The sequence below is a fragment of the Limulus polyphemus genome, unplaced genomic scaffold (genome assembly GCF_000517525.1).
Source record: "Limulus polyphemus unplaced genomic scaffold, Limulus_polyphemus-2.1.2 Scaffold481, whole genome shotgun sequence".
NCBI classification, from domain to species: domain Eukaryota; kingdom Metazoa; phylum Arthropoda; class Merostomata; order Xiphosura; family Limulidae; genus Limulus; species Limulus polyphemus.
In genome coordinates, this window is record NW_013666091.1 from 405540 (window position 1) to 429812 (window position 24273).

Sequence of the window (24273 nt, forward strand, 5' to 3'; positions counted from 1 at the left end):
GTATTTTTTGTAGAATTTCAATTTTTATCTTCGTATATGAAGGATTTGGTTTATCCTAAATGTTAAAAACATAGGACGAATAAACGTTCTTTGATCCTTGTGTTTTCTTCCTATTTTCGGCACTTAAATAAAATCGTTCACATGTGACAAAAATTACGGAGGCACGTTTATGCCCCTTATACGTTGTCTCTGGGTCTTACAGAATTACATCCCAATATGGTAAGACAGAAGAATAATGTATTCTACACCTTACAAATATTATTATTTAAAAAATTCTTTATAAAGAGCAAAACACTTTATAGTTTACACATTCTAAAAGAATACCGAAATGAAGGACTCCTTCCAAACTTTCTCAAATTACAAAGGTAATTCGCACAACCACGACCAAAGAAATCAAAGAATTAACAACAACGCCGAAAAGAAAAATAATAGATGCTTAAACTTAACATTAAGTAAAAATACAGAAAACTAAGCCTCTTAATTCTAAATGTATTACACAACCAAGTGACTTAGTTGAGGTTTTGACAATAAAAAGATTTGGATCATTTCTGTGAAATTATTAACAAATACGTTTCAAAATATGACAAACAGTAAAAGAAAAAGTGAATTACTGAAAACCAAACAGAACCATAAATCCACCAAGAGATAGAAATAATCAATTTATCCAACGCAACATTTAATGGGGCTCAAATTGCGTGTTAGACAAAAGTTAATTTCGCCATATTTCCCTATCAATTATCTATCACCGATATACAAATAGGTTTTGAATACCTAATTAGATAAGTAATCCTGAAATATAATTATTTGCAAGATAACAACTAAAAAGGACAGTAAGATACTTGAATAACGGAGGCCTAAGTGAAAAGTTAAACTATAGCAAACAGTGAGGAACCCGAATTCAAACTCCCAAAAACTGTTCAAAGTAAATTCTCGTCTAAACTAAAATAGAGTCCATAAAAACATTCTTTGAAGGATTTTCTAACAAAGAAAAAAAAACTACAGAAAGAGCAGTACACAAGTCAACAGTGTGATAATAGAAGAACATTGTAACTACCTTATATGGTTTGCTAATGGTGCATAAAACACAATTAAAAATTCGTTTCATAATGTTCACGTATTCAGTTTTCAACTACAACCATGACATCTTCCTTGCCTGGATAATTCGACAATAAAACGCCTTTCAAAACATAATCAAAAACATACCTTATTTTCTTAAGTCATAAAACTAAAATGATAAGCTTCGATATATAAATATGTATATACAAATTCCTCGAGAAGAAGCATTCAAACGAGTTACTGAAAATAATATCAATGATATTAAACGATGAATTACCACAACCTCTTTAAATTTAGTAGTAATATTTGACCTAACAACAACGTTTTGCTTTCAGTTCAATGACACAGCTTAATGCCAAATTGATATTCTGTATGGACAAAAATGTCTAATTCGTTAGCCAGTATTCCTAATTCAGATAGACAGGAAGGCCTTTAATACAGTCATGCATACTCCTGCACATTAGATGATGTACGATATAAATACTACACTTTATGAGTTTCGCATTTTTATATTTGTAAATAATTATTGCCACCTAAGTTAAAATATTTATAACTCAACACGTGCACTGCCGAGAAGAACCATTACACTTTGAATTGGTAATTGGTTTTAATCATACAGATCAATGATGGCCCCAGCTCCTAGTTTTAATTGCTTAAAACAAAATTTGCACTGTAAAGCTTATTACGATATTAAAAGATATTTCAATGATTTCTTCTCAGCTGCACCATCAAACTACTAATTAAAACATCCCTAAAAATTTCAGTTGCAATTTAAACAATATCAGAAATGACAATTGTATTATTTAATATTCGAAATAAAACCATTGAGGGAGATGCACAAATAATGATATTTGCAATCGATGTGTTCGAAGGAAAACGGAGTTTGATTATAAACAAGATTACGACACTTATGATAAACAACATTGTTTATTGACAAAAACGTTTATCCATGTCCCCTTTTTGTCAGTAAACAATGTTGTTTATCATAAGTGCCGTAATCTTGTTTATAATGAGATTTGAATTACAAGCTATACTATGCTTGTATTCAATATAATAACAATGATGTTTAAAAATATATTGTTCACTTGATAATGTCTAAAGAATAGGTTAAACAATTGCCAAGTTTTTTTATTTATATTTAAAAAGTTTGCGATTGTTTAACCTATTCTTTAATTTCGTTATCTTTGTCGCCTACGTGGTTAACTATATATTTTATTTAATATTACAAAATGATAAAAACCTTATAACCCGAGCGCTTTCGAAAAGTGGACCTTTCGTCTTCAGGGGCAAACTCATTTAATAATGCATGACTACAACTTCTTCCGTATAACTTACATTTATTCTACAACTTGCTCATTCAGGCTATTTAGAAACAGTTATTTCTAACACCCAACTGTAAATAACATCGAGAAACTTGTAAACGTAAGTTAAGAAACCGGTTATAGTTTACCTAGTTGAACTTTTAACATCCAAAGTATAAAGATGTGCGTTTTTTTAATTTAGATTATTTCATTACTCCGTGAAAAAAAAAACACTTACGACATGACTGGTGTTCATCATCTTCATCCTCGCAGTCTTTCTGATAATCACACACCCATCTTCGAGGTATACAATGACCGTTGCTACAACGGAAGCTGTCTGGTGAGCAGGTCAGCTCTTCTAAAATATTTATATTAAAAGTATTTCAATATAAAACTATAGTAATACTGTCCGAAATACGTTTTTGTTTGGTGGTTTCAATGTTATTAGTAACAAAATAATAACAAAACTTATTTTTAATTACAAGATCTTTCCTGTAACTGAATTGCACAAATGTATACAAACTCATTGCTTTATCCGAAAATTGAATGTAATTTAATACATCATAAATATCAATACACTTTATACAAAGTTCATAATAATAAAATCGAAATACCTTTTTTGAAAGAATGGTAACATCAATAATGATACAAAGACAACAACAACGCAATTTATAGTTTTCGGTCTCAACGAAAAATGACATAATCAGAACTGATCTACAGAAATCAACTGTACTGCCAACCAGAAGTAAATTCTACTATTATAGTACATAGCATTAGCGCTTTTCGAAAAAAAGTTTTTAAAAATAGTTTTTTTTTTTTTTTAAATCAACACTGGCATTAAAAGTGAGCTAAACTAGTTAAGTCTCTTGAAAAGTGGGTAATCAAAACTATATGATATCCGTTTAGATATCGTGACAACCATACATTATAGACAGTATGACATTTAGAACCTTAGCTATCATTTTAAGTAAGCCTATTTATATAAACTACGAGATTCGTTAATCTTTTCTTCAGGACAACAAAGATTAATGCCCGCCATACTGTTTCACAAAATTTGTTTTTATCATACTCAAGGTGTGCAAATAAGCATTCCCCAGCGGATCCGCGAAATGTTACGAACTTTACAACACTAAAATCCGAGGTTCGATTCCTCCCGTGTGGTCAGAGCACAGACAACCTAGTGTGTAGCTCTGCGATAAAACAAACAGGCCACTAAAAATAATTGTATTATTGTTTCTGTTCCAAACGTCAATCTTCACGAGCGTGAGCTTTCTTTACTACATTACTTCGTTGCCAACTGTCTTTTTTTTTTGTCTTTATTGTATTTTATTTCGCTATTATGGGTATTATCTTTCTTACCAAGTACCGTTATTGGAGAGACAAGCTGCTACACTTTTCGTCAAGCGCTTAGGAGCAAATATATTTAATAAATCCGTGGATAAAAGCCAGCTGGAAATGTTTCGTCGTAATAATAACGGGAAAAACCGTGGTTGAGAATACAGACGCTTACACATTATACATTTGTGGCATTTCCTATAAAGAAAAGATCTTCAACACATCTCACACTTATGGGTATAAAATACGATAAAAAAAATAAAACTTTATTACATGTAACAAAGTATCATAACTAAATCGTTTACTATAACTGGTAATACAGTAAACAAGTAAATGAGAAATGACCCAGAGTGGACGTTATACATAAACTGTCTGTACATGCATGAATAATAATTACTAAGGATGCACGAGTACCCGGCCAGGTATTGGGCTAATCGGTAATACTCGGCTCTGGCCGAGTGTCGAAGTTAGGCATCTAAGCCCTAACCTTTGTGCCAACTAACGACGTACTGAAAGTTAATAAATAATTAGTTTTAGTTTAAAAACAAAAAAAGTGTTCCGAGCAACAAAGACTGACCGACCGCTGAAAGTCGGGGATTCAGAGTAAAAATAGGCATGGCTTGAGAAGTGGATTTCTGGGGAAGGTGGGTTTTTGAGAACAATAGGGGTTAGGGTTTGAGAAGTTGTGGCTAGGTATTGAAAGTTGAAAGTAAAATTTGAATGTTCTGATGGTGATTATTGGGTTAAATGTAATAACCGTTAATTCTTTTTGTTTCTGTTTCTAATTTGTGTGTATATTTTTTCTTGGGGGGGGGGGGACCTCGATCCCGGTTGACACCCGGCCCCAGCCGAAGCTTAGTGACCGGGTACCCGGACCCGGTATTCGACCAAATTTTATTACCCATGCATCCCTATTAATTACGAAACAAATTTGTAAGGTCTCAATTTCTACGGAAATGGTAAGCCAATCTCGGTATACAATGACAAACTTTAGCGAAGTCCCTCACAGTAATGAAACATAAGTTATTTATATATCTTATATGTCAACACGTTATATTTTACTTAAAATAACTTGCTTAAAATACAAATAGCTCACAAACTATTGATTCCATTAATTGTTAATAGGCGATTAAATCAGCATTATAAAAACAATAATGAATTTAATATTGCAATACATAACGGATAATGTCTGTGGTAATATCACCAAAGTGCGTTGGGGATACCCTATCTATCAGACAAAATCCAAACGCCGATGTCAATCTAATCAGCCGTCATGGAAAATCATAAAAAAAATCAAATAAGAGTACGAAGCTGAATGCTTACACAACGTCTCAGCTTCTACTGCCTTTCACTGTCTATAACCAGTTGTGGGAAGGCAGTTACCCTTAAATTTCTTAAAGTAGAAATGAAGCCACCCTAATATTTCTACTAATTAAACTCCCAACCTCCACCCTTACAATAAAAAAAAAGATATATTGAATACAACTAAACAGAACTATAAGATATTGAACAGAACTATAATATACTGAATAGAACTACACAGAACTATAAGATACTGAATAGAACTACACAGAACTATAAGATATTGGATAGAACTAATACCATATCTTAAAAGTTCTAACTCCTAACCTCATCCCTTTCTCTTGAAGCCTTATTCAAGTATAACACGAGAACGCCAAGATAAGCCTAGTTATACTAAATAAAATCACTTGAAAAATTGCTATTAGCTACTTATAAGCTAAAGTAACTACCTACCTCTATGTTTTTTTTTTAATAAGATATTTTTCTTAATCCATAATTTAGTTTCTAAAATATATTTGTATTTATTAAAAAATAAAGTAAGGTATTTCTATAATTGCCTGTCTTTATAGCCGTTATATTTCAGTTTATTTTTTAATAATGAAACATTATCCGTAAAAAAATTATAGTTATTACGGATTATTAAGAGCCGTTTTAGTTGAGATATAATAATACCTTTTAACATGATACACGGAATAACACTATTAGGTATGGGTAGACCAAGAATGGGAAAATTAAATTATCTTCTTTCATAAGTCAATCGCACTGTTCCTTCTGTAAAAGTAATGTCCATATCTAAATAATTAGATATTAATATATATACACACACGTACATACATATAGTATTCACATTAGACTATGATATTTGAACACCGTCATGTTTGATATGTAATTAAAATTAGTAATTTAAGACTTATATTTAATGAAAATTATATTTGCAAGTACTAAACAGCCACTGTTATAAGAAGTTTTTTTTTAATACAAGTTACAGCTTTTACAGTAAGGAAGACTATTTTTTTAAACAGGTACGGCGTTTCGATCTTTTTCTCAAGTACTTAATAATGATCGCACTAGCAATCGAAACGTCATACTTGTTTAAGAAAAAAATTCTTCCTTATATGAATCATCTCCAAGATTCGAAGAGAATGCGATTTATATGCTTCTGAACTTGAAAAGCACATTTTCACTTCCTGGAACAAAAAATTGCGGGGGGGGGGGGTACATGCGGTGGTATGATAGTGATGCAAATATGGCGGATGTGTATTCAATGTTCGAACGAGAATACTGGGGCGAGTACCATAATCTAAACTTGGTGCTGAATGATTCTGTTCAATATATATATTGGAACTTAAAAACTTGTATGATTTGCTTCAGAAACCGTGTTCTTTGGACACAATATTAGAAGGTGGATTTTACTGAAATCTAATTCTGCTACAACACTAAACAAATTATGTCCCACCAGATGGTGTTCAAGCCATGGTTGTCTGGTAGCCGTTATAGGTTTACGGGTAAAAAATTTATCAAAACTTGTATTTACAAGCGAAACATCTGTATTCGTTTAATGCCACGACATCTAGTGACTGGGGTATAATTAGGGAGCAAATTCACATAAGAATGTTAGTTTCCCCACCCCCACTTTATTAGGGTGCAAGTCAACCATGTGGTAGAGCTCTGGATTTAGGAGATGGCTAGCCGTGTTCGAATCCGTGACATATCGCACTTAAAGTTGCAGTTGCGTAATAAGAGTGACAGCCAATCTCCTAGCGTGGATGGTGTGTGGTAAGGTGGCTGGCTGGCTTCCCTCTAGTCATTAATTCAAAATTAAGGACAACTGTAAATAGCCAATACAAAATACTCACTTTATTAACAAGTTAAGCTGGTATTTACATGTATTAAGGTTTTCCATTAATACGTATTAGGAAACGTAACTTGGTATTTTAATAAGCCAAAAATTTCTAATTATTTTGGTTTATACCAACTTGTGTAACAACTTCTAAGGACTCTTTCACGAACATCACAGTACCTAATATTTAAAGTATTGCAAGTTTCTGGGCTGGATATTCATGTTTTTTCGCAGATACGAAGCTCTAATATAAATATACTTCTCCGACCCTGGGGCCCTAATAAGCATATTCTAGTTGAGATTAAGCTACTTAGGCTCTGGTAGTAAGTTGTATTTTGTGCCTGAATTTTGAGATTAAGTTACCTAGGCTCTGGTAGTAAGTTTTTTTTTTGATGTGTGTTTGAATCTTGAGATTAAGCTACCTAGGCTCTGGTAGTAAGTTGTTTTTTGTGCCTGAATCTTAAGATTAAACTGCTTAGGCTCTGGTAGTAAGTTGTTTTTTTTGTGCCTGAATCTTGAGATTAAGTTACCTAGGCTCTGGTAGTAAGTTGTTGTTTTGCGCGTGTGTGTGTGTGTGTGTGTGTGTGTGTGTGTGTGTGTGTGTTTAAATCTTGAGATTAAGCTACCTAGGCTCTGGTGATATTACTTTATTAAAACCGCTTTCCTCTTCGTGAAACTTCTTGTAATGATAGTAACATTATCTCTACGATCTCAGAGAAGTACTTAAACTGCATCATTTCAGTCAAATCTTCATGTCTACAATTCAGAGAAGACGCTTAAGCCTTGGGGTGCTTTGATTTTATGGAGTTTTAATGTCGACTCATGATTACATACCAAAAGTCCAATCACCTTCGAAAATGTTTGCGACCTATCTTTGTTGAAGGAAGAGCAATAACTACAAAATAACACACATTCATGTTCTTAGCTGGGGAAGGTCGTTCACATTAATACATATCTGTATAAACATTACTGATATCCGAGATTTTCGCAGGCGTTATTTTGGATACTTCAAAGGTAATCAGTGTGTTAATGCCCCCCACCTTATATATATAGTGAGCAAATTGTTATTAATCGTTTGTTCAGCCAACTTGGAATGAATCTATAAATGGGAATAAGTATAACTGTAATGTGTTACAGCTTTATGATAATTACATGCAATGTTCAATTAAAACAATATAAGATACGTTCCTTTGGCATTGTTTAGATATACTTATTATTGTTCACAATGGAATACAATACATAAACTGCTTTAGAGAACGACTCTAATTTATCTTATTATAATAATTATTTCATTTATAAAAACTCATCATTTACTTGCATCTAATAATGATCACTGACCTCTCAGTCACCCGTCACTGACCCAATAATGATCACTGACCTCTCAGTCACCTGTCACTGACCTATCCATTTGCCATTCTCATTTACATAATTGCCCCTCAGTGGAACGCCTGAAGACTAACAACGCTAAAAATACGGGTGTCGATACCCGCGGTGGACAGAGCACAGATAGACAGCCCTTTGTGTAGCTTTGTGCTTAAAAACAAACAATTTTATAGAATTGTGTTTTTTTTTACCTGAAAGTGAACAACTGCAAGCACGTAAACAAACTCGCCAACATACTTATTCAAGGATAACAACCACAACAGACCTTTTGTGTAATCCTGTTATTTCATTTCATTATGCAACGACAAACAATTTTGTTTTATAAACAATTTTTTCGAGCCTGACAAGCTTCCATACTCACCACCAATCGTCCCTTTACTTAAAGATCAAAAGTTCGCAAAATTATAGATTATAAAAATTAAAATTGGTAACTGACAATTTTAAGTTGGAATTTATCAGTTTTGGCATGTCTTTTAATGAATGCAGTTCCACGACTTTCCTGTCAAGTATTAGTTGAATTTGCTGTTTAGATTATATCTTTAAGTAAATTAATTTATAACTCAAGAAACATGTTACAATTATTCACCACTAACATAATATCTAAAAATAGATATGATGCTGTAAACACTAAAAAAAAATGGGGTTGGAACTGGAGAGGTAGTGTATCGGCAAAAAATAATAAAAACTGTTGGGCTAAATTTCACAATACTTTCGTTATTTAGAAACTAATTAATGTATCCTATACTGGACAAGTTTCGTCATGTTTGTCAGTGATAAATGAGGAATAAAATGTATCCTATACTGGACAAGTTTCGTCATGTTTGTCAGTAATAAATGAGGAATATAATGCCGTCATGTTTGTCAGTGATAAATGAGGAATAAAATGCATCCTATACTGGACAAGTTTCGTCATGTTTGTCAGTGATAAATGAGGAATAAAAACTTGTTCAGTATAGGATGCTTACTATATAAAAAGAACAAATAGATCAATGAAACTAGAGTAAGTGGTGTTTCTTCACTAAAAACTGTCTTGTACAGCTTCAAGCGTTGAAACGTGCTATCGTAGTTCGAAAAGTTCAAAAGGAGCATTGGAACGTTTGTGTTTCTAAACAACTCTCAAGACTAAAAATAGACTCAAATCAATCGAACAATTCTCTACTCGAAAACGTGCATTTCTATACAATTAGAAGATCGAAATGTCTCTACAATTCCATGCTCGATGCATTATGAACTGGCCATTTTTGGTTTCACTCCGAGCTTACTTCCAAAGCATTCCAAGAACCGATGAGTGAAAGCAAAGAATATGTTGAAGCATGTCAACCACACTACAGATGCCATACGTAGTGCCGACGAGGCCATTCGCCCAATACCAGGGCTAATCAGACCGGCTATGAGATAAAGACATAGCACTAGTGTAAGCGTTATATATACAAGTTAATTGTAATGATTATCGAATTTATGTAAGTCATTTACAAATCAGATTTTAGATTAAGAATTAATAACACAATATTATTCATTTTATTTTAAACATATTTATTTATATATTATTCTTATTTTAGTTTTATTTAACTTTATTATCATTCACAAGAACTGGCGAAACAGCAAGTTAACATGTACCATGTTGCTGCTACATGCATCATATATTCTTACAGAAAGTATGCAGCTTATCGTTGCCTAGTAACGTCCAAGTGATAGCAGTTGGTAAACATGGATGCCTTACAAAAGTGTTATCTTATTCAGACTGTAATGTATATCCAGTGTGATGATAAAAATTTTTTCAAAGCTACATTGGTTGAAACGATTATATCGTTGTAATCTCCTCACAATGATACTCTTTTACTCTGGGCAACAACATAAAAACTTGGTTAGCGCGAAACTGTGATACTCACTTTCAGCTGTCGGTTCTTTTCGAGCAACAATATATTCTTTAGTAAAATCTCGAGATTCTGTTACGTAGACTATATTTTATCGCTATAATCATCCACGATAAACAGATTAATTACACGTTATCATCTCTACTAGACGAGGGTCACATTCTTTACACGGTAATCGTTTGTCTGTTGTTGAATTTCGCAAAAAGCTATTCGAGGGATATCTGAGCTAGCTGTCCCTAATTTTGGAAGTGATAGACTAGAAAGAAGGAAGCTAGTCAACATCACCGACCCCAAACTCATGGCTAGTAGGACTGACCGTCACATTATAACACCCACACAGCTGAAAGAGTGAGCATGACATTCAAACCCGTGACCCACAGATTGCAAGTCGAACGCCTTAACCACCACCAAGCTATGCCAGATCCCTCGCGCTATATTTCATAATTATAATGCTATATTAAGATAAGTCTTCAAAGATACTACCGAGTAGTTTCTAAACCTCAGATCAGAATAATTTTCAACAGATTCCATGTTGAATAACCACTCGTTCCTGTTATACCTTCTGCACATTTAGCATGAAGTGATTGGCTAATCACGCCATAAGTTTGGTAAACTATCTTACTGGTACTATCTATAGCTACAACGGTACCTTCTGCACATTTAGCATGAAGTGATTGGCTAATCACGCCACAAGTTTGGTAAACTATCTTACTGGTACTATCTATAGCTACAACGGTACCTTCTGCACATTTAGCATGAAGTGATTGGCTAATCACGCCACAAGTTGGTAAACTATCTTACTGGTACTATCTATAGCTACAACGGTACCTTCTGCACATTTAGCATGAAGTGATTGGCTAATCACGCCACAAATTGGTAAACTATCTTACTGGTACTATCTATAGCTACAACGGTACCTTCTGCACATTTAGCATGAAGTGATTGGCTAATCACGCCACAAGTTGGTAAACTATCTTACTGGTACTATCTATAGCTACAACGAACCATTTATTTCAACTTCTTGTTCTTCACACGGATGATTTGTTTTCTTACGTCTTGTACAATGTCAGGAAAACAACAGGTACACATTATTAGCACTGTACCCTTACATTCCACGCCCCATCCCAATAAAAAAAGAACGTTTCTTTGCGTATGCTATCTTTACTCACTGGGAGAGATATCAAATACTTTTTTTAATAAACTCCAACAAGCATGTTTCTACTTTTTTGTTGTTGTTTTCTTTATAATAACTACAGCTTAACAGAGCCAATACCGAAACGACAGAGTACGTTTTCATATCTTCTGTTAAATGTTAAGCCCAAAGCTGCAGTAAGGGACTATCTACGCTATGCCCACAGCGTGGATAGAACCTTGAATGTTGGTCTTATAAGCCGACAAGTTTTCCACCGAGACAACAAAGGGATTTATATTTTAAACACGCTATAGTGTACACGTTAGCGAAATTCATGTGTTCAGAAAAGGCACAGGCACGAAGTTAGCGAAATGTTTTAGTATTAGCAGATAAAAATCGTTTCAGAATGCATATGCTTGCAAATGCATCACATATTGCTGCAAATACTTGGTTTAGAGAAACACCTAGTAAATTGGCTTTCTCAACAATAGTAAATTTGAATTAGTACTAATTGTATAAACTTTGGCAAATCCGTATCTTACAATAGAACACCTGCTGTACACGAGAATTCAAACATCATTTAACAGATGTTAATTTCGTTATATATACTTCAGTTACTGGCAATTCAGCATTTAATTTTTGAACTAATTATTACGAGCTAAAGATGAAAGTAAGCTAATCGTATAAACTTGAGAGCACTAAAAAAATAAAGTATCTTATAAAATAGTGAAGATGATCGTGTATAACAATAGAAACACTAGATGTCACACACTGTATAATAGACCAGAAGACTAACTTTATAACGTGTATTATAATAATAGAAACACTAGATGTCACACTGTATAATAGACCAGAAGACTGACTTTATAACGTGTATAACAATAGAAACACTAGATGTCACACGCTGTATAAATAGACCAGAAGACTAACTTTATAACGATTAGAATGTATTGAATCATCAGTTTGTTACCTTTGTTGTTAACGGTATTTTCGGCCTTAATCCCACTAATAACTCTCGAGATACGCCTAACTATGGTTTGATACGTAAAAACTGACAGTTCTTGTGCAAAGATGTTAAATAAAATAATAAAACGAAGATCAACATTTTTTACTTGCACAAACATTTATTTTTAAAATTTAAAAATTAACTTAAAACTCTACATGTTTCGATGTAAATAATTACACCATCTTCGGGATTCTCCTTGAACTACTATAATCGAATAATGCGATTTCATCGATACTCTTATAACGCACCCACAATCTCAAAGTCCTACACTGTGCTTTAGCGGAAACGGGACGTGAAACAGTGACAATCGGATTCACAGTCTGGCAAGCTAACCACTAGGCCACGCCCAGTTGATAAAATAAAATATTTTTGAACCATAGGACAGATATTACTTTGGAAAGAACTACTGAAACATTTGTGAGAAGCCACTGTATGACAAAATTATATACGTATAATTTGCTATTTTCCACGTGATTTCGTATGTTCACCAGGAAAGCTAAAAACTTCTCAGTCACTCACTATCTCTTCCACTCACATACAGAATTATGAAAAAATGAAGACTGTCTAGTACGAGCCGATCGATTGTCAAGATTGTAGAAATGACAACTACCGTAGGCTTATGAAGTTTGCTTGCAAGCCTTTCATAAAGCTGACGTTCTGTCTTGTGTAGGAAATTACCTCCGATAAACGAGAATTATGTTCTATGTACATTAATTGTTGTATCCATACGGTAGAAACACTCTTTACGTGGTGAATTATATGCCACCTTGTTGAGTTTAGATACGACAGTGCTTCTAGGGAGTGTTCATGCTAAACGGAAGAGCCGGTCAGATACACTCCTAATGCGTGTTATTGACAAGCTGGATGTTTTAACAAAAAAACGTTTTCGCGCACTTGCCAACAACCCTCTAACGTAAGATATGAGCCGTATGCTTTGAGTTATGGCTTCTTATAAATTCAAATATCAATCTTATAAAATGCAGGTTTCAAAAAAATGGTTTCGGTTAAAAAACTAGTGCGAACAAAATCCAATTTTTTTTCTTTCGAGTTCTTTTCAATACATGTTACTTTGAACGAATCTATTTTGTGATGTTTTATCTAAAATACTGAGTATAAAAGTGAAGCTAACAATACACTTTACCTCATAAGTAAACCTCAGTAAGTGTCATGTCACCTATAATTACACAGGCCTGCGAATTTAAACTTCATAAAAGTTGTTTTGGTTTTAATAACGGATTTCCCATAATTTAGTTACGCAGATTTCAAAAATAATAGTTTTTATTTTCTATCACGAAAGGATTTTTTACAAATCGTGAAGAAAAAAAATCTTACTTAGATCAAATCAATATTTCGTTTACCACAATAATCATCTTGATATTATTATGTTTGGGTTCTAGAACGATCGATAAGACTCTCACGTCGCGATTGGTCTAGAGGAATCTATAGCCAGTGGTTGTCAACATTTTAAGCATAATAAAATGTGACTAGATTACAATTAAAACGATTCACTTATGTAAAAGTACATATGACGTTTTGTGAAAACTCTGTACGTGATGGTGAAAAATGAATATCATTTTCAGATTCAGCGTACAGGAATTACTGTAGAACATGTAAAAATTTCAAGACAATAAAACCATTGCTGGCCCGTGTTATAGGTGACACAATCGAGTGTTGAACAATTATTCGAATATGCTGCTATTTTAGATGAGAAAGAGCAACGCATAGGAGCCATTCAGAGCATATTGCTTACAAATTAGCTTAAAGTGTGTAAAGATAGAAGAGGGTAGTATTACATATCCATCGTGTTATTTAAAACAAAGAATATCTTAAGTATGATGTTTCGATATGTCTTTTACTCATGCAGTGATTTTTTAAATTCCTATATAATAATGAATTCTAGTCTTACGCTTTTGATCTGTCCGTGCTCAAAGTTACTGATAAGGGTTGGAATTCCCCGAAACGGTATAACTCAATGACGAATGGTAAATCGAATCATATATAGGGCTTCACAGTTGTTTTTTTAATGGCATAAGTGATTCTGTAGTTTGGTTGAATATTGAGGAGGCTGGTTCAGACCGTTTACTCAAATATATGGAAAAAATGGGCTGAATTCACTTAACTACAGTTGAATATACAAAATAATTTCAACCGTTCATTTGATTAGTTGAATATAGGAGAGGATGTCTGAAGTTGAACATTTAGGAGATTGAAAGTATGAATAATGAGTTAATATCAGTTTACTTTGTATGTAGCTTGATTTGATAGATGTTGCTCTTGTCGTAAAATTTGTTCTAAAGCACAGTTCAAATGATACACAAATCCATGAATATATATATATATATCTCAAACAGTTTAAAGTTTGTACTGCACGTATGTATATGTCTACGTGCAAGCGTGTACATTAATAAATCAGAACCCAAAGATAGGGTGAAGACTTAAACCTTACACACTTAGTCTGTGGAATTTTAGTTGCTATGAGCTGGTCTTAAGTCTTACAAATTATCTAATAATGTTAACATTTCTTATTAAAAACTGAACTTTAAAATAGTCCATCCCACTTCCCTCTCCTCAAACATATATATAATTGTCAAAAATACCCTTTACATGTTCCCAACAGTACACCGTATTATCATACGCTACTCATTTTACCAATTTATGTATTATACTATATTAAAAACTACGCGTTTTTAAACAAAACTGTGTTCTTAATAGTACTCAAAGTGTACAAGTTTAATATATATATAGAAAATGAATACTTAAACAGTCAAACAAAACAAAATGAAACGGAAGGACTACGTTAAGAACAGCAAATCCAAACCTGTGATAAAAGACATTTTGAATGAACAAAACAAGCCCAAGCAAAACACAAGACTAAATTTAAAAAGCTGCATAATAGTTATAATGTGCAATATAAAATTTGCCCTGGGTTTTGAAACTGACTGCGGAAGTAGGACCCACAGTCTATCAGTCTTAACCTCCGTTCGCAGTCACCTCCAAAACCCAGGGCACATTTTATATACCACATTTTAGCCTGTACACCCTGGAGTCTTTTTTAATTTATGCAGCGTTTTTAATTTTATTTTATTTCGGCTTGTTTGGCTCATATATATATATACACAGTCCCGCCAGAGTAGTGATCTACGTTAAAAAGTTAAACGCCCCTACCAACAACGGTGTGTAAAGCGGTCCCCCCTACCAACAACGGTGTGTAAAGGTATAGACACATAATATTAAGAAACTTCCACCTAGTTCTGCACAGGTCAAAGTTTACGTAGATGATAATATTCAGCTTGCGGATGTTTTCGGTGAAGATCAATCGTGTTTCCCAGCATTCAATGCGCTTAATGTCAATACAGCTGTCTCGCATTCTCTGCTGGTCTATTTTCACCTTCATTAGTACTTGCCACCCAAAGATACTTGATTTCAGTCTTTCTTAATCTTGTGCCAAAAATCGACTATTAAACGCTATAACTGCTGGCGTGTGGTTGAAAGTCGTGTCCTGATGCAATTTTACCTGTTCAGTGTCTTGAACATAAAACAATAAAAATTCAGCACATTTTCCTCGAAGTCCTGACGATTGACCTCGCCACCGCAGCAAATCTCTTCATCCCTAGCTCTTGTCAACATGTACATATATCACGTGATGATAATCAAACACGCGCTGAAGAAGCCACTTTTATAACTTTATAATGTATCTTGCTAAGAAGAGTGGAAAAATTCCTCGAACATTACTTCAGTTGAATAAATAACTAAACTATACTACGTAATTATTATAATTCTTAGATAACGATTTTTTTTCTCCTACAAAAGGGGAATCTGATTTTTGTTTTCTGTCTAGTTACACAACCTTGAAAGTGATTTTTTTGTTTATAAACAAGGAAGTTACAAGTCATCAACAGGTTTTATAACTTTAGGGCGAATAACCAAGAGGCCTTCCACCTATTTACTTTCCTTATTTTTTTTCTTTCTGTAGTAAAAGTAAAGACAGAAACAGAAGTCACCCTTCTGTGCATTATAAGTCTACGGAAAGTTATATATACGGAATCTTAACTGTGCATTCTAGGTGGTTTTTCGAATCAAAAAATCGTAGTGAATATATACACATATTTTTTAAGGTTTGTAAAGTAAATTTTGTAAAGAATTCCTCATTTCGAAATAAGGAAAAATAAGGAAAAATAGGAAAGTTAGGGAATGTTTGTGAGGAAGTGAAACGGCGTCCCAATGCTGTTGGAATCTGATAATTCTATTATGGAATTGCGTTGTTCCCAAAATCACTGTGAATACCAACACGCACGCATATATATATATCGATGTATTTCCCGTACTATTATTAATTTTTATCTTTTCACGTGCACGTGTATACAATTCTTTGCTTTAGGGTTTGCTGTACACTGAACTGGTATCTTCCACACAAGGAAACACCAGTGTTCGTGTGGACGTGAATTTCAGGAAGCAACTCTACCAACTGACGTATATTATTCATTAAGTTATCTAACGAATAAAGAAGACATGTTTATAGAAAACAGCTTTATCTGTACATGCTTATTACTATTGTAAGTAAGACATGAGAAACATTCCTTTCACATCAGTTACCACGTGGTTACTCTTATACACTTACCGTGTTCATTTATGTCACTAACCATACGAACCTAGTAACAGGTTTATTATTATGACAAAACCGGAAACTCTGGCAACCTCTCAAGATAAACGTGTATGTAAAACTTAATAAATATGTGTTATGTCGCTGAAACAGGATGCAATACGCATACTTTATGAACTTAATTACGTAATAATTTTATCCAAAAACTACGTTTTTACTACGTGTGAATACAACAGAAAGGTTTTCTACTAACGTTATACATTTTAATAGGCATTAACATCACTATTTATCAAAATGCACTTTCATGGTTATCCGGGATGACTAAAACACGAGATCTGAGATCTGTCCTATGCTCATTAAGAATGAAAATCTGTGCCTAAAATAGAAAATCAATATTACATTAACCCGTGTAAATAAATGACTTTTTACAACACGAGATCGTTGTTCTTTTTGTCAAGTAGATTTACAAGGAACATTTTTTCTAAGAACACTTTACAGTTCCATCTGCGAATGTACCCTTCACGTAAGTGTGTCTTTAACTTAACAGTAACTGCTTTGAGCAGCAAACAATAAGACCCTGGTGAGGTTTTATTCATGGTAACTATGGGGTTGTTTAGCTTTTGTACAGGTGATGTACTTAAGTTCTGCTCAAGTGTTCCGCATCATGTTTCCAAGTCCAGCTGTTCCTGAACCTTCTCACGCACGTGCCCATTTGAACTATGTGGAATCCGCTGCTGTTTTATCATCCACAAACGTGTGTGTGTGTGTGTGTGTGTGTATATATAGTTTATGATTCATACATAAACCTTCAGCTATTTTCGTAAATGCGTGTAATATTGGTAATACATTTCGGAACACAAGAAAAACAAAACCATATTAGATATTTCTCACACTTTATAGAGAAATTGGTTAAACTCGAGGTTTGTTGTTAGGTGTAAATATATATAGGGCTATCTACGAGTATCAAGACCTGAATTTTAGCGTTATATACGCACTCAAACTTACGGTGGGCAGGTGGAGAATGATACCATGAATATTAACTGCTATGCTTAAAAAATACTGTTATAACACACGAAGCTCCACATTCTACACAGATCATACAATAAGGGTTCGAAATTTAAACAAGAACGGGAAATAAAAACTAAAGAAGAAAAATAAACAGTATCTAAAAGTACAAGAAAAAAATACGTAATTTCAAACGATTGTTAAAATAAGGAAGCATTCAAACGGAATGAACTGCTTTCGAATGTAAATGATTCATATCGGAAACGAAAATAGTTATTTTGACAAAAAAAATCATTTCAGCTAACATTATTTTGTTACATATATACGAATAACACTTTTTACAAAAACGTTATTAATCGCTCTAAGATATAATGCCCTGCCATCTGGTGATATATAACGTAATACGTGTGTCAATCGAATGAGCATTGGATCTTACAAATGGGATGTCTGTGTAGTGATCAATTATATCCTTAGGCGTAGTTGTAAAACTAGCTGTCTTTGTGTAGCAAACTCGTCTTCGGGGTGGGGGACGGGGGTTCAATACTGATATAAAGTTTTTAATACAACCAAGTGATACCAGTTCAGTGTTTCTACAACACTCAACTCAATTATAGGCTTAATATGGTTTTTATATGGTTGGATAGAATGCCGTAATACTGATTTAAAGATCAGTTTAGAATGTATCAGCGGCTTTGAAGCAAAGTTTCATTTGCGATTCTTTTCCACAAACAGTACGAGTAGTTTAATATATAATGTAAAGTTTCGAATTATTTTTGGTCAACTCGCAATCACAAACTGTAGTAGCTTAACGTACCATTGGAAGTTTCTGATAATCTTTGGATAACGTACGAGAACCTTGAATTTGGAATATCGAAAAACACTGGCTATAGAGGTTACCGAAAATAAGTTTGATCTGATTTCTGTAAACGATTATGTTAGTGATGAAAAGGCTTGAATACAATTATTTTAGTAAAACAAAATAAATAACATTTTTAGCTATTATTTGTTAAATTATTTCACCGTTAATTGTCGAGGAGGAAAAATCTGCAGATCCCATTACGTAACCTATTTTCATTACTAATTTTATTCAAAATAATCTGATAAAGTAAGCTGAAATGGGTGTTTTGTTAAAGCTTTCGATTACTGTAAACACTAACATTTTGAACGATAACTAACACCGCAAACAACGAATGACATTAATAAAAGGGCGATAGAAAAACAAAGACGCGGATAATAGTTATTGTTACTTTATACTGATATCATAGAACTATCATTGGAAACCAGAAGCTCTAAAACTCAGAAGCCACTAAACAAATTTAATTACCTTTTTATTGGGCTACCCTGTACTACCACATATGTTCAAACATCCATTCTAGACACAGAGTTTTTGTTGTTGTTGTTTTTTTTTTACTGACATCAACTCTCGTATTCTTGTTTTCCCAAAGCCTAGCGAAAGTGTAAGACCTGTCATTAATCTTTGCAAGATGGAACCAACCAAGCCTATAACTTGGTAATGTAACAGACACAGAAGCAGCACGTGGTCCGACTTCTCGTATTATCTATACCTTCGTTCTCCTTTCCTATTCTTTTATTTTTATACTTTTGCCCTGCAATTACAAGTGATCAATATAATGTGATTCTTGGAAGGTCAAGATTCAATAAGTGAGTTGTGACGAAAAAATAAAACTGGTACAAATTAACTTTTGAACGTATTCGTATAGATACCATCGAAAGAGTGATCCGAAGGATTAGAGAAGGTTTTACCATATTTTATAGCGTAGTGATTAACGAAAACTCTCAAAGAATTTTATAGGAGTAAGAACTACGTGAAAATGAAATATTTTAGTAAGCTTATGGTAACATGTGTTAACTTAGTTACAACTTAATGTCTGTTAAAACTTCAGCAGTCTCTTCCACTATGATAATGTTACGAACACTGTGGTGGTCTTGAAAATTTTGTAATAAATGAATCACTTGTTTAAAAGCTTACGGTCGTATCTTATTGGATGAGGTAGAACACACGAAGTGCATTCAATACGGAAAACACGTGCGTCATACTTTCCCGCTTTCTTCTGCCGAAATCCAGAGCTCTACCACAGAGCCAACTCTCGTCCATGACTTACTGACTCAAGTGTATGATGTACAACTTGTGTATTATCGCGTTCGTTAACTAAGTGAAATTCCTGTCTACACCACACGTGTCTATTTAAAATGTTAAAATCTTGATATTCAGCTGACTTGGAGGATCATCAAAGATAGGTGTCGAGTACACGTCATGACGAAACCTTGAAATCTGTTCAGACACTGACGCTTTTACAGTCGTCAAGTGCAGAGTATACCAAGGAGAATTCAGAAGTAGGCGAAATTAGCAATAAAATGTTACGATTCCTTCTTAAATTGTCAGTTCTTTCAGTAAGAGAATTTTTTAAGTGACTCATTCAACTCCAACACTTGATAAATTAAGAACACGTGTTGTGTATTCATAATTTCTTCACTAAATCAAATATATGGATATATATATACACATATATATTGCGTTAAATTCTCGAATCTTAGAACCTCCTACATTTGAGCCCCACCCCCCCCCCCGGTGGATCAGTGGTAAGTTGACGGATTTAAAACGCTAAAATACGATGTTCAATTCCTCGCGGTGGACTAAACGTAGTAGTCCATTGTGTAGCTCTGCGCTAAAATCGACAATAGCATCCAAAACTTGAGAAAATTTCTCATTCTGATAAACTCAAAAAACAAAAAAACTGAATTATTACAAAACATTATTATAAAACGGATAACCTGAATTCTTTTAGTCCATAAAATCCTACTTGAATCTCATGATATCGATTAGCAATTCATGAAATTCCTCGTTTTATAAATTCAGGTAAGAAATTTGCCTTCTTTGTACAGTTCCCCGTTTTCCATTTGGAATTTCTCTCTCTTCCAAATCGTTGATATGTAATCCATAATTCAATTTCAGTATTTTAAAGTACTTTGTTCATTTGCCAGGATTCAACAATTCACAAAGGAATGAATACACCTAATCATTTATAACCACGACACAAATATCTCTTTCCACACTCGCACGTGAAGTTAAAAAGTGGAACTTGGATCGCAACATGAAACTGCCTCAGATAAAACGTGAAACATCTGAATAATTTTAATAATAATTTTATGCATTAATCTTTGTGAGATACTATGTCTCTATTATATATATACATTTTACAATAGGCTTAAATAGGTGTAATTTGTGTACTAATCAACACACTATCAGCTTAACTATTTCTATCTAAATCTGAATTGTATATTTTCCCGCATTTTGTGCTTCGTTTTGTGTGGATATTTACTGTTGAAACCATTGGTTCATTTTTCAACAAATTAAAATTTTAATTTCAAGTTTTCTTTTAACTAATTATTTTAAAAACTGTTATTATCTTTATTTAAAAATTCCACATAGTTTAACATACTTTTAACTACTCAATAACTTTAAAATGTGTAGGATATTATATTATTTGATTTTATTGATGAAAATATAATATTACAAGTTTTCATTGTGTTAGGAATTCAGTAAGTTCATGGCGATTGTTCGTTATACCAATATTTAGAATAAAAAAAAAAAAGTCAAATTATTTTGTCACTACAACAATAAAAGTTCAAGAACATGTATGTAGAAAGGCCAATACAGTATCTATGATTTGTCGCTGGCTGAATGGACAAAAACAAACGTTATTAACAACAAATAACAATGCGAACAACGGCTTGCCACGATGTACGACAGGTCTACCAAATTAAAGAGAAGCTTGGAAATTTACATGAACCTAAAAAAGTGTATTAACTACTAAATGAAGATAATATTCCTATCTGAACTCGATTGAAAGTTTTATATTTAAATGATAAGAACTATACGGGCGATTAACAAGAGGAACACTGACTTTTAACACAGGAAACATCTCGACTTTTCCAGAGTTGCACCAATTTCTCGAAAAGATCGCTTTCAATTCACACACACTCTATACCTGACCAAACACAACAATCATACTCAAGGTGATATTGGATACACTGTAATATCTCGTGAAACAGCAAATAACATTCTTGTCGATTCATGCTACAGACAAGAACACCTAGGGCTAAATTAGCACATGACGTAGACCAAATATATTAGGTCCTGAAATATAACTCTAGGAATAGTTTTTAAAAAAGTTACTGCATTAGAGACATCGTAAGAATGGGTTGTCAATATTTTTATAAATTTATCAAAAACACTGGACAGATGTATCAAACCAGACGATTTTAAAATTGGATTTCAGGTTATAGTCGTTAATATATGGTATTACACGTGTAACATTTTGAAATTATACCAGTTAACTTTGAAGATGTGTTTGTCCAAGAAATTTAACCACAGAATACCATTTTTCCCCTTTTCTTATATTTGACCAATTCATACTACTTATCAATTTAACTTATAAATTTTTAATTTTGTGTAACAAAGGTTCAATTCTCCTATTATGTTCAGAATTTAGTTTCGCTTGTTACGTTTTAGGCCATATTGACCCGAAACAAATATACAAAAATTCAAACAACCTTCCAGTGATTAAATATTTATTTTAAATATTTTTTTATTATTTTATGTTAAATATTAGGGTTTCATCATGATATATTTAATCAGGTCATACCGTTATGAAAACCAGTGTTTGATCGAATAGACCCGAAACATAAAAATAATGATAAATTGTCAAATAGTTCTTTAGGGATGAACAAAAAGCATTATACAGCAAACAACACCCTCTGATGGAATAAACCATCAACATTTTAAAGTGTTTTAATCTTCTCTAAAACATTAATACTGACGAAATCAACAGTTATAGTATATGAATAAGTAATTTTTATAATCCAACTTCTAACCCAATAATTTTATCATATCTAAAAAAGCATTATTGATGCACTGCAGCGTTTTTTTCATAAATATTCATACGCTTTGCCTTAATCGTTAAGTATCGTGCGTGTCCTGTTTTATTCTCTCTAATAATGCGCTAAAAATTAATTGAAATAAGAGTGAATACCGGGCTTGAGTTTTTTTAATTCTAAGCAAATTTTCAATATCTTGTACGTCTAGTTTTCACCATTATAAAGTTGTTTTTTTTTATATTTAACAACGGTCATGAAATAACCTAACCCATTACGTAAAACAGCTATATATGGCTTACATGTACATAGTTCTCCGAAATACGTTTAAACAGTATAAGAATATCTTAATTTTTGCTTATTACTTAATACATTACTGCACTGACTATAACTTAACGATAACTGCTTCAATAACTTTTACTTCCTTTAATATCATAACAAATAGCTAATAAAATATGAATTTACTAAATTCTAATTTTCGTAATAAAAAGATACATAATGCATTCAAAGTAAATAAATATCAAGCGTGTCATAATATTCATTTAATTGTTATTTTATTAATTTTTCAGAAGTTTCAAGAGTTATGAACAAATTTTTACGCTTGGTATCAAGATACAACTGGTTTTGCCTAAAAGATGCCTATAGAAAAAAAAAATAATATATATATATATATATATATATATTAAAGTATACTTTCTAATTTAGCATTATAATTTTAATGAAAGAATATAAATGATAATATTTAGTTATTAATAACTGAAATCGATAACAAACCAAATTAAGACCTTTGATTACATCTTTAGTTCAACATTTCAAAAACACTATAGGACTTCGTTATTCCAACTTGCTCAGATTTATCCTCAGATTCATCATACCAATATAAAGTTAACAAATAATAATAGTAATAACTGCAAAGTATTAAAATATCGCGTCGTTGACCTAAATTGAGTTATAAAATTTTGTGACATTTGTCAATTGCAAAATATGTCATCCTATTTATATGTTACCTGCTTTTAAGTCCCACCGCTAGGATTAATTTAAAACAAGGAAACATTCTTCTGTTACATTTACAATCGTACAGAGTTGTGATTGCATGGGACCGGAGAATTATGTTTTAACTATCCAATATTATTCTCTAAAGAAATACGTGGATATGTATGTAATTGCACGTATATAAAACTCAACTCTCTTAAATCGTCCCCCCCTTTTTTTCTCCAAAGTATCGCAATAAAGTTAACATAAAACTTAATGTTACCTAATAGAAAAGAAAAAAAGCAAGTTAACGACACTGAAAAACAATAAAGAAATAATAAAGTAACTTACAATTACGGTGAATTATTAATGAGTTCTGTCCAAAAAATGACAATAAGTGGAGGGAGATGTGGTTAAAAAAAAACAATAGAGTCCTAAAGGATTTTTCATCGAAATGGTATTTTCAACTTCTCCTCAAAAGGTCATCAGAACTTTACAATACAGTGTTTCCTTTTATAACAATATCTATGTAATTATTGAGTCACAAGTTATGGGAATGTCTGTAAACATC

The 24273-nt window shown here is 32.8% G+C and overlaps 1 protein-coding gene across 2 annotated transcripts in view; it reads right to left on the reverse strand.

The window, feature by feature from the left end:
• LOC106458535 (low-density lipoprotein receptor-related protein 2-like) overlaps window positions 1–24273 on the reverse strand; it is a 178518-nt gene that overhangs the window by 103899 nt on the left and 50346 nt on the right. For both annotated transcript variants that reach the window (XM_013918054.2, XM_022384774.1), the window contains exon 2: window positions 2596–2715. In XM_013918054.2, coding sequence (XP_013773508.1) covers window positions 2596–2715 — 120 coding nt within the window. The remainder of the gene's footprint in view (window positions 1–2595; window positions 2716–24273) is intronic.